At 38.6% G+C, this 12,074-nt stretch overlaps 1 protein-coding gene across 1 annotated transcript; it reads left to right on the forward strand.

The window, feature by feature from the left end:
- The first annotated feature begins 46 nt into the window (after window positions 1–46).
- pls1 (plastin 1 (I isoform)) lies at window positions 47–11,756 on the forward strand. Its single transcript, XM_079369081.1, has 17 exons — window positions 47–533; window positions 2,759–2,984; window positions 3,543–3,633; window positions 4,765–4,925; window positions 5,010–5,139; window positions 6,105–6,237; window positions 6,604–6,685; window positions 7,401–7,566; window positions 7,786–7,928; window positions 8,142–8,237; window positions 9,009–9,204; window positions 9,552–9,630; window positions 10,262–10,376; window positions 10,477–10,610; window positions 10,747–10,870; window positions 10,997–11,130; window positions 11,215–11,756. Exons 3-17 carry the CDS (start codon window positions 3,564–3,566, stop codon window positions 11,351–11,353), a joined length of 1,902 nt encoding a protein of 633 aa, XP_079225207.1. The 5' UTR covers window positions 47–533; window positions 2,759–2,984; window positions 3,543–3,563; the 3' UTR covers window positions 11,354–11,756.
- The last annotated feature ends 318 nt before the right edge of the window (window positions 11,757–12,074 follow it).

A 12,074-nucleotide genomic window follows, 5' to 3' on the forward strand; every position in this document is an offset into this window, starting at 1 on the left:
GTTTTACAGTACACCAACAACTGATCCAGGCTCAGGGTCCATCATCAAAACATGTAGCTGGGGCACATCAATAGTTGGAGTTGGAGCACCTGAAGAGGAGAGAGTAACCTGAGAACAGCTCAGAATCCCTGAGTGAAACTGGGCTGATCAGGTGTCTGAGGAAAAAGACCTGATGGGGACAGAGGAAGATGGAGGCTAGACTTGTTGATTCAGAGGCAAAATGAATATCAGGTGTAAGAGGTTTCTCGTTTGTTGTCTCGGTAAATAGAGAAACATTTTGCTAAGTTGTGTGCCTTGGGTTTGTGTCAGAGGTGAAAGAAGTGGACAGAATAAGGAAAAAGAGGCGAGGAAAAGAAAGGGGTAAGGAGAGAGGGAAAGGCAACAGGGTTAATGTAAAAGGAGTGAAGTAAAAAGGAGGGGCTGAAAACGTGAATAAGAAAGAAAGGACCAAAACTACTCTGCAACAAGCTCATTTTCTACTTTGGACTGGCCGAGCTCTGGACTCTGAGCCTTCAGCCTGCCTGGGACTGAATGTAAGCTCCTTACTTCTGTTGTTTCCTTACATAATAGTTTATTTACCTCAAACACAGGCTACATTTTCTGCTAAATGTGAAGCTTGCTAGCTCCAATATAACTGTAGCAATGAAATTGTTGCCTTGAGGGTGTCTGGCCCAAGGGCAAATAAAAAAATAATTCTCCAAAGGATTTCTATGTTGGAATATGAGTGAACGCAGTGGTGAAATGTCATTGTTGCTGTAAAATAAGGCAGTGCACTCTGAATGATGCAGCTGGCTTTGTGCCTCAGGTTACAGGGCATTGGCTGTGAGGCACACCATGCAGGCTACCACAAACCTCATGTTTTAAACATGTTTGAAAGACGTGCGAAGTATGAGTAGGGCCAGTTAAAGAAACATGGCGAATTGCATTGTGACACTACGAACAGTTATTTCACGACTATTCTAAACATGTTTCTTCAAGATTTAACCAGATGAGGTTAGGTTCAGTTTTTGTCACACATTTATTTAAAACCTTTAGATCCATATTCTCCTTTTTGATGGTCTGATTATTAGCCAGCAATATTTGATCTGAACTTTAAAAGCAACTGTCAGTATGTGAAAGAGAGAGAGAGTGAAAGGTTTTGGACAGTGCTCTCGTTTTATTTGTTGCTGCCTTCATTTAGACTTTTCATTGAATATTGTAAAATCCAAATGGTGAGAGTTTACCCCTTTGTTAGCTTAACTATATTCAACTTTTGATTGTCTTCTTGAACTGTAACATTATAGGATAAATGCAGTAGTATGGTTATTGTTGCTTTACATGGGAGGTAGCCTAAACATAGGCTAACAGCTAGGTTATGCCAAAGAAGGGAACGTAGTTATCTAACTTAAGTAAAGTGTTGAACCACCTGCCTAACTTGAAGTGGATGTGGGAGAAAAATAATTCCCTGAAACCCCTAAAAAGCCATCTAAAGCAGAGGCTTACAACATGTGTTACTAGCATCACGTACATCACTTAAAGGAGCCAGTGAAAAGCCACTCTGTTATCTGTCAAAGAGAACCTCAAAAGCTAAAAAAAAACATGCTATTTATTGAAATAAATATGACAGGTTGTTTTTTTAAGGGAGCTGCACAGGGTTAGATGTTTGGCAGGAACATTTGCCAGGCAGCAAATGAATAAAGAGTGTGTGAAGCAAAAATGCTTTAAAGCTCCAGGTAAGCCAAAGCTGCCATAAATGAGCTAACTACAACTGTTACAAGCATCACAAGAAAAATCAAGCTTATTTATAGGCTACATTACATGTTTGCAAAAAGGCAGTGTTCTGTATTTGATATGCATATACTGTTCATGTGGTAAGCATGGCTTTGTAGGAAGAAGACACTGGGCAAGATAGCCACTAGGTTTCAAAATCTGCCAACCAGTGACAGTTTGTGGTTTTTAGGGGACAGTGCTTGGTCATGTCCCGGGCAGGATCATTTGCCAGGCAGCAAGAACAGATTTTTTTTTTCTCTCTCAGAAAGACACTTTGTGTAAGTAACCTGAAATAAAAGTTTACCTTTCAGTTCAGCCAAAACCCCAATCATCTTCTTTAACCTTATGCAAAAGGTCATTTGGAACTCAAACCTTTCCAAATAGAATAACTATATGGTTTAGGTTTAATCTTAGGCCTTTCATGGTGATATCACAATATTTATGTTAAGCTAAACTAACTCGCTCCACTTGTTAATTCATATTTTACACACACACGCACACACAAGTGAAAGTGGTTTCAATCTTCTCATTTAACTCTCGATAAGAAAGCAGGCTTTTAACTCTAAATAGATAGGACTAGGTTCAACAATGCTTTGCGCTTGATAAGATTAGCTCTGTGCTCATAAAAAAGTCATGTCCACAGTTTAAAGGCCTCTTCTTCCTGTTTGGCAAAAAATAGTGCTAGAGCAGCACCTGCAGCCAAAATGTGGATATTATAGGGGATGCTTGCAAAAACATTATTAATATTTCCATTTTTAGAGTCATTAATTTGATGAGATTCTAGGATAATTTTAATATTTATTATATTGTGCCCAAAAAAAGTGTGCCACCCCTTTTAGTATCTCAGTTTTCATGTTATTACCATTACAGGTGCATTGTTTCTCAGATAAGTGCTAAATGTAAATCAGTTGAGCAGAAGAGAAAAACAGACGAACCTATGACTATAGACAACAACATGATGACACAGCTGAGGTGTTAAATGTTAACAGTCCGACTACGCCTGTCCCAGGGTCCAGGCAGGCCAAAGGTCCACTCTGCGCCGCTCTCGACTGACTCCTCCTTGAAGAGATAACCAGCTCTCTAGACTCTATGGGATCCAGCTGCCGCACAGCCCTGGTCTGAAGCCTCGCCGACTCTTGGAAGACTAGACTCCGGCAGCCAGTGCAGAGGGATCCACACTAAGAGGCTTTTATCTCAAGACAGGGCTAACAGGGAGCACACAGGATCTTATGAAGGTACTTCGTTTAGCTTTCTTCTGTGCTATCATGTAAAGCAAAGACACTAAGGGATACATTTTTTGTTAAATGCAGAGACTTTGTTTTTTGGTGATGAACCTAAGGTCTGAGAAAGTGCTTACGTGTGTGAATACCTGGTTCAAGACAAGTCACAAGGCTTCCTTGGACCGATTCCAACAAATAATTTGACACTTCCCTATTGTTCTTCTGTTTTTATTCTAGCTCTATCAACACAAACCCATATTTTATTATTTATGTGCCTGAGGCAGGATGTCATCAATTGTCAAAAATAAAGTTACTGGGAGTTTTTGCAGCTTTAAAAATAATGCAGCAAAAGTACCAATTCAACAGTTTACAAATACTCTGTTTAATCTTAATGTCCTGAAATCAAAATCCTACTTTATTAAATAGTATATGCTGTGACCTAAGATGATGCATTAAAATAATTCATTGTGTGGGGTAAACCTAGGCTGTGGCTGCTAATGTATATTGTTTTATTGCTCCGTTTTGCAATTGGATTTGGATCTGTCATAATTTGGATTTATGTGGCTACTTCAGGTACACTAAGCACAAACCACCATGGAGAATCACATCACACAGATCTCCCGAGAAGACCTGGAGGATCTCAGAGATGCTTTTAATAAAATTGGTCAGTTTCACGCACACACACACACCTGTATGCACGCGTACACACCTATCGTAACCCTGCAGTCGTATTAACAGACCTTTTGACATAAATCTGAGTTTTACATCTGTCCATATAGTTCGGCTCTTATGTAACATATCTTGATATAGCTTGGGATTCTGAGTACTTTGTGTCAGAGGTGTTTTTAAATGAAATAATAAGCTAAGACGTTGTCCGATTGTATCACTTCATTATCATAAGTATATAGAGTAATAACAAGATGCTGAAAGCAAATAAGTCACATCAAGATAACAGATAACAAAGATAAAAAAAAGCAGAGAGAGAGTCATTGTGTTATATGAGAAAGTCAACACTTAATTTTACAGGACAACTGACATATTATTGGGAATTCATTGAAAGGTTTTTTAAAACATCACTCTTAATAGATTTTCTTGGCAAATTAAATCACCATGTGACATCTTCACATCGTATGAAGCAGGGTGACATGAATGGAAGTTAATGAGCCAAAGAAATTGACAGCAGGAATAAAAAAAGAAGATGACAGGATTATGTAGGAAAGCTGTGAAAATAAGAAAAGAAAAATGACAAAGGTAAACTGACACTAAAATACTTTACATTAATACTTGATTCCTGCACTTTACCTTTTCAGATGAGATTTTATGTTTTAGTTTATCAGATATGGTGTATCATTACATGATTGTACTGCAATATATAATTATAGCAGAATATTTGCATTGTTAAAATTAGCAACCTGCATATTGTTTTGTAGTGTAACTGAAACACAGCGTAACGAAACACAGCGTAACGAAACACAGCGTAACGAAACACAGCGTATCAAAGCAAAACGTAATGAAACATAACGTACTGCACCTACTGTAATTAAAGCACTTATCTAATAAACTTAGTCAACATTATATATTTGGACCAAATGACTTAGTTGCGTCCTGGAGACTCAATAAAATTATTAAATGATAACAAAACAAAAAAGCGTTACCAGGATTCTATTTGTGCGTGCTCTAATCACTTTTGTGCTTAATTAACAAATGACTACGGGGCTCACTGGTTTCAGGTTATATTTGTGAAGGAAATTGAAAATCTTTGTGTGCATTTCTTTGTGTGTCTATTTGGGTTCAGATATTGACAAGAGCGGCTTTGTGAGTGACTTTGAGCTTCAGGAGCTGTTCAGGGAGGCAAGTTTCTCCCTGCCGGGGTACAAGGTGCGAGAGCTCATTGAGACCTTCATTGCTGGAGACACCAACAAGGATGAGAAGATCAGCTTTGAGGAATTTGTTTCAGTGAGTAGCCTGCTATTAAGTTAATTTATGGGCTGGCTGGGCTTCTTTAATTTCCATGAAGTAACACAGCTTGTCCTTGCTCAGATTTATCAAGAGCTGAAGAGCAAGGAGCTCAGTGAAACATTTAGGAAAACCATCACAAGGAAGGATGGTATCCGCTCTTTTGGAGGAACTTCACGAATCTCCAGCGAGGGAACACAACACTCATATGCTGGTGAGAGACAATATTCACTGTGGTTGTTAAGACCTGTCCATAGACTGTATATAAAAAGTGCACTTTGACCAGTGTCACCCATTAGTTTATAGACTGCTGTTTGGGATTTGGCCTTTGTCCATCCTCTCCTTGTTTTCTTGGAGTCAGAAGATAATACAATATTTAGATAAATGTTTAAAGCTGGAGGGAAGAGCAGGCAAGAAAATAAGTTAGCTATCACCTGTTTGATCAAGAAAGTACCTTTGTAATTCTTGACATGCAATAGCAACTAGCAAGCTTATATAGCTTACAAAAAAACAAGCAAACTGCAAAATGTACTTTAACCAACCACTTCTTACAGTCTTTTACTATAGGCCAATGCTCAATAGGTTGACCTGCAAGCCACTTGTTAATTACAAAATAGGTATGCCTCAAAGCATACCCAAGTAGTATCCACAAGTGTTAAAGAATTATAAAGAAAAGGAAGTGTAAAAACCTCGTAAAATGCAAATTTTTACAACACACATAATCCTGTTTACCGCCAGTTACAAGAAATTGGAATCAATTAGCCATTTCCTTATTGGTTAACAGTGTAAGGAGGTTGTCTTTGTTAAAACTCATCTTCTTTGAGTTTCTAAGCCCAGGAGTTCTTCACAAATTCTCCACCTCTTTTTTCTAAATTGATCAAAAATAAAGTAGAGTCAGCAATCCAATATGGCCACCGCCATCCTTTGGCTTCTAAATGCCACTTTCAAAATGAATGGGTGACATCACAGGACCAAGGTTTATACATTTTATGAGGATACAAAGAAATAAATATTTATGTTTTGGGGGACTTTTGGGAGCTATATTTTTCAGAACTTTTAGTTTTTATTCATAAATTGTTTACTTTCTATTCATCGTTAATTTCCTGAATTAACAGATTAACCTTTTTGCTTTTTATTTGGCTCTTAATATGCTTCTTAACAAACTATGTGTTTGTTTAGATGAGGAGAAGGTGGCGTTTGTGAACTGGATAAACAAAGCTTTGGCAAAAGATCCAGACTGCCAACATCTGCTGCCCATGAACCCTGACGATGGAAGCCTCTTTGCCTCTGTCCGTGATGGCATCCTGTTATGGTAACACCCACATCCACACACACACACACACACACACAGTTTAAAGCAAGTTTTTAAGGAATCAAACCTACATCTCTAGCGTATATAAATGATTGCGTTGACCTGCACATACACAAGAAATTACAATGATAAGCGAGATCTATTTCCTGCTGCAACAAATGTTAAAGCCAGAATGGCGTGATCCTGTTTTATTGTAGTTTTTATAGTAGTTCACCCCCCTCCTTACTCACTTTTAATCTCAGTGAGTGTTTCACCACGTGACACAAGAGCACATTTCACAATGGCAAATCTAAGATTATAAACAAACTGAAATGACATTACACACTCAGTGCTCTCTAAACTCACACTCACACTGTTGTCTTTCAGCAAAATGATCAACCTGTCTATGCCTGACACCATTGACGAAAGAGTAATCAACACTAAGAAGCTCACTACCTTCAAAATGACAGTGAGTTGTGTGGTTTGTCTCAACACGAAATATACAACACTTTTTTGTGACACTTTAATCCTCACAGAAGATTCATTTTATGAGGGTTAAAGTTCATGAATCTTAACATTAGGGCTTTTAACAAATGATAACAGCTAGCCATCTTGTGTCCAAAGACCTACAGCTCAACCTGGACCTCATAAAAAATAAAAGCACATCATAGTTTTATGTGGAGCAACTTTCACCGTCTTGTCGTCACTGATAGGTGGCTTGTCAACAAGTGCTGCATGCAGAAATTGAAGTTGTAATTATTTTTGCATCGCTACCAAGTACTACTACTAAGTCAGTGTCCTACTAAGGAAACATAGTAGGTAGGTAAATAGGAACATTTGGCTTGGCTAGCACTTTGTCCAAAGGAAAAACTTTTTAATTTCCGTAAAACAAAAGATAGGTCATAAAAGAATGTTTGAAAAATGTTTCATATATTAACTTAAGTTCATACTTACCGCTTTATGCTTTTTTATATCACATGTGATTTTTTTTGTATTTGCCATAGCCTTATGATCTGGATAATTTTGGATCCAGCCAGCCATTAATATTTAATGAAAAGCAAGATTAGATTTGATTTCTAATAACAGACAGAACAGAGCATGTGGTTGGTGTTGTTAAGCTATAAAAATTGTGACTTTGACTGACATGAAATATATCAATGTAAACTCCTTATCTGCATTTGTAGGAGAATCTGGTCCTGGCTTTAAACTCTGCCTCGGCAATCGGCTGCACCGTGGTGAGCATTGACGCCCTTGGCCTGATGGCTGGGAAACCCCACCTGGTCCTTGGACTGTTATGGCAGATTATCAAAGCTGGCCTTTTTGCTGATATAGAAATCAGCAGGAACGAAGGTCAGGGCACACACGCACATGCACGCACCCACACACACACACACAAATGCACGCAGAGTAACATCAGAAAACTTCATTACTGTAGTTAGGTGTACCTGAATTCTCTGAAACAGTAGTTTAGACCAAATCTGTAAAAATGTGTTTGTACTAAATGTGCAGAAGAAAAGCACTACCACCTCCATTCCATACAGTTTAACTAATTAATGACATGTTCTTCAGGTCTAATTGGCCTCCTGGCAGATGGGGAACAGCTGGAACGTCTCATGTCTCTTTCCCCAGAGGAGCTGTTGCTTCGCTGGGTCAACTATCACCTGCGCAATGCAGGGACAAAAACCATCAATAACTTCAGTGAAGATATTAAGGTTCTCTTCAGAACACCACACACACACACACACACACACACACACACACACACACACACACACACACACACACACACACACACACACACACACACAATTACACACACACACACACACACACACACACACACACACACACACACACACACACACACACACGCAATTACACATTTAAATGAGTGTAACCCCTTTTCCTGAATTGTACCACTGTAGGACTCCAGGGCCTACTTCTACTTGATGGACCAGATTGCAAAACATGAAGAGCAAGGCTTCAAAAAGAGAATCCAAATTGATATGAGCGGCCTCAATGTGAGTTTGTTTGTTAGTGTAATTCTCTAAGTGGCTGTAAGATTTGTAAAAAAAATCTATCTATCTATGAACGTATCGAGGCGTGCAGTAGATTGCCTAGTGCTTAGGTCACACCTCATGCACAGAAGCTACAGTATAGTCCTCTAAGCGGGCGGCCCAGGTTCAAGTCCGATCTGTGGCTTCTTTCTAGCATGCAGTGTCTTCACCAATTTCCTACTCTATTCACTGTCCTATCAAATAAAGAATAAATACTCACAGTAAAGGTTTGAAAAAGAAAAAGTAAGAAATGTGACAGGATGTGAATTTTTCCTTTTTCAACTTTACATTGCAAGGTATGGAAGGCCGAAGCGGACAGGCATCCATATATTTTATTTACTCTGTTTTCGTGTGATAACAAGTAAAGTTAGGTTGTAATGTTTTTATCAATGGCAAGGCAGCAGAGTGCAGTGGCCAGTTGTTTTATTCTCTAGATTCCCAGAAAATTATCCCGTTCAGAGAAAAGGAGCTTTGTTATGCCAAGATAATAAAACAAATTACACGTTATGAAGAGAAAACCAGCTTTGTTATCCCGAGTTCAAGAAAAAAAAAGAAGTTCAGACTTTGCGAAAACAAGTGAAATTTTAAGCTGAAGCACATCTGCTCAGGACTTCTGTAAACACATAATCATATTAATGCTACTAATTGAGGTGCCTTTCTTGTAAGAGTAGGTAAAATGACAAGCATGTAGTGTCTGCACATGTGCATCTGTGTCTCATTTATTTGTATTTGAAGGTGCGTGATTTGGACAGAAGGGCTGAGCTGATGCTGCAACAGGCGGCGCGGCTGGACTGCAGACAGTTTGTTTCCCCGCATGACGTCACATCTGGAAACAGCAAACTCAACATGGCTTTCGTAGCCAACATGTACAACATGCATCCAGCTCTGCAGAAGATTCATATGAACGGCATGGAGAGTGCACACTTAGAGGGTGAGGCATGAACTCTGGATAAGAGTTCGTCTGCATACTCACATGATCTTTAACTTGTTTATAACTTCTGCATCAAATTCTGTAATAAAATGCAGACATGTATGTGTACCACTCAGGCCACATTATGCAGCATTATGAAGAGAAAGGGAACTAAAGACTGAGGTCATAGCACAATCAATAGTGCAAGATATAAATGTTCCAGGGTGGAACACATTATGGCAGCCATAAATCTGTACATACTGTCTGATTAACCTGAAACATTTCTATCAGGTGACCGCAACTGTGGGAACAGCTGTCAGAAAACGTGTTGTTGTGTTAATTATTTCATATGAATCATTTCATCACAGCTGAGACCAAAGAAGAGAAAACATTCAGAAACTGGATGAACTCTCTGGGCGTTTCTCCATACGTCAACTACCTGTACAGGTAAACCATGAGTTAGACATCACTGTGATTTAACCTTATCAAGGGAGGGGAAACATGCTTTATTTTACCTATTTTTATGCTCATCATTTTAAATCATATAAGAGCTCTTGTCTGTATTTCTTAGAATTGTCCTCTTGTGTTTTTTCACATTTTTCTATAGCTGGAATAAATATCAAGGTTTTGTTTTCTATCAGTGAAATAACTAATACACACTCTACTTGTGCACATTGGACTCCACGTGAAATCTAATTGGCACCTCCCCAAATTCTTGAATTATGATTGGCTAATTGCCGTCAGAGGTGGGACATATGTTTATATAATTATGTGGCAACGTGCTGCGAGTAGCTTTCTTTTTCGTTTTAATGTAGCATTTTCCCATTTAGTATTTTGAATTCTGACTTTTGGAGGATTTAGTTTATTTTGTTTTGTTTTTTAAAGATTTAAACATATTTACACAAGAATAAAATATATTTGGGGTACTTCAATGTTAACAGTTTAAGTAAATGTCTCAGGGTGTGTAAATGTGTCTTTTGAATTGTGTGTTTTTTTATGTTCCCTGGTTACAAAAGGTTTTGCTGTAGTAACACCAGGTTGAATGTTGCTTACTCTTCCCTTTTTTTCTCTTCAACAGTGACCTGATTGATGGGTTGATAATCCTGCAGCTTTATGAGAAGGTTAATGTGCCTGTAAACTGGAAGAAAGTCAACAGGCCCCCCTATCCTTACCTGGGGGCCAATATGAAGAAGGTGTGTGTGTATGTGTGAATGCGTGTACAGCTGGTGAGCACAGAGAAAAAGAGTTGGTAAATAAAAGAGATTTAACGTTGTTTTTCTTTTTACATGGTAGTTGGAGAACTGTAACTATGCTGTGAATCTGGGCAGGGATGTTGCTCACTTCTCTCTGGTCGGCATCGGAGGACAAAACTTGAATGAGGGGAGTCCGATGCACACTCTGGCGCTGCTGTGGCAGCTGATGAGGAGGTACATAATGTGTCTCTTGAGGTTTTTTATTGTTTCAGAAAGATAGTCTGTCTACTATTGATTTATTATAGTTTTGTTGGAGATCCAAGTGCTGCTTCAGCAGTCTTTGCTTTCTGTCTTGGATGTTCTCCTGCAGGTACACAGTGCGTGTCTTGTCAGATCTGGGTGATGGAGAGAAGGTTAGAGATGAGATCATCATCAACTGGGTCAACACCACCTTGAGCCAGAAAAAAAAGGACACACAGATCAACAGCTTCAAGGTGTGTGTGTGTGTGTGTGTGTGTGTGTGTGTGTGTGTGTGTGTGTGTATGTGTGTGTGTGTGTGTGAGAGAGCACAGTTTAAGTAAAAACAAGACTGAATTTATATTTGACCCTGTTTACTGCAGGACCTTCGGATCAGCACCAGTCTGCCAGTGATTGACCTGATTGACGTCATCGCTCCCGGTAACGTCAAGTGGGACATGGTAAATAGAGGAGAGAGAGGAATGCTGAAGCCAGCCGATAAACTGGAGAACGCCAAGTAAGACACCACACTTTACATGCCTTTAGATTTGTCACAAGATCATTATTTTCTGAATCTTCTCCCCTTTCTTTCTTTACTCAGGTATGCAATCTCATTGGCTCGTAAGATTGGAGCTCGTGTCTACGCCCTGCCAGATGATTTGGTGGAAGTGAATCCTAAAATGGTGCTTACGCTGTTCGCCGCTCTCATGGGCCACGGTTTGAAAAAGGCCAACTACTAAAAACAAAGATCAAAACACAACTTGGAACCAACGACCAATAAATATCTGGCTTTCTATTCTCTGGTTTCCCCTCCTCTTTTTCTCAACACTGTAACTTCTTTTCTTTGACCTTAAAGCATGATTTGATCACCACGCAAAGTAAGGCAATTCGGTATTCTCTCTCTTTTTTTTTCATGAAAAACAACGTGTGCCTAACAACTTTGAATGCACTTGTGATTTCCCAGACAAGCTCCAAATTGTTCTCATGTTTTAATATATTTAATAGAGCATAAAATATATTGATATATTGACTTGCTATGCTGTATGACCAGATAAGGCGACACAACAGAAGAAAAAGTTAAATGTAAATGTTTTGCATTGAATGTTGCTTTTTTGATTATTAAAAAAGAATGTATTAAATGTATTTCCCAGCCTATGTCCTCTTTGAGAGATTGAATCCACGTTAATTAAAACATATTTAAGAGAAACCGTGTGTCAGTTCTGTATCGAGTGAACATTACAAGTCTGTTCTTTTGAAAGGACTGCATCAAATGAATTAGAAAGTTAAATCCTCACATAGGTAGAGTATTATTTGACTCCCCATGTATTAATGTGGGCAGTTTTATACTTTCAATCCTTGACATTTATCGCTAATATTTATTTTAAGTGACTTTATTTTCTTTTTAGATGACCAATTCTCAATATAACACATAAACAACTTCTGAATTTTAATAAATAAAGC

This window comes from Symphodus melops (genome assembly GCF_947650265.1).
Source record: "Symphodus melops genome assembly, chromosome: 19".
NCBI classification, from domain to species: domain Eukaryota; kingdom Metazoa; phylum Chordata; class Actinopteri; order Labriformes; family Labridae; genus Symphodus; species Symphodus melops.

Bases quoted from the DNA above. Each gene is read 5' to 3' on its own strand.
- pls1 (XM_079369081.1), top strand. From the start codon at position 3,564: ATGGAGAATCACATCACACAGATCTCCCGAGAAGACCTGGAGGATCTC. The intron at 4,926-5,009 runs GTGAGTAGCCTG...GTCCTTGCTCAG, and splicing joins GCTTTGAGGAATTTGTTTCA to ATTTATCAAGAGCTGAAGAG. The intron at 6,238-6,603 runs GTAACACCCACA...GTTGTCTTTCAG, and splicing joins CGTGATGGCATCCTGTTATG to CAAAATGATCAACCTGTCTA.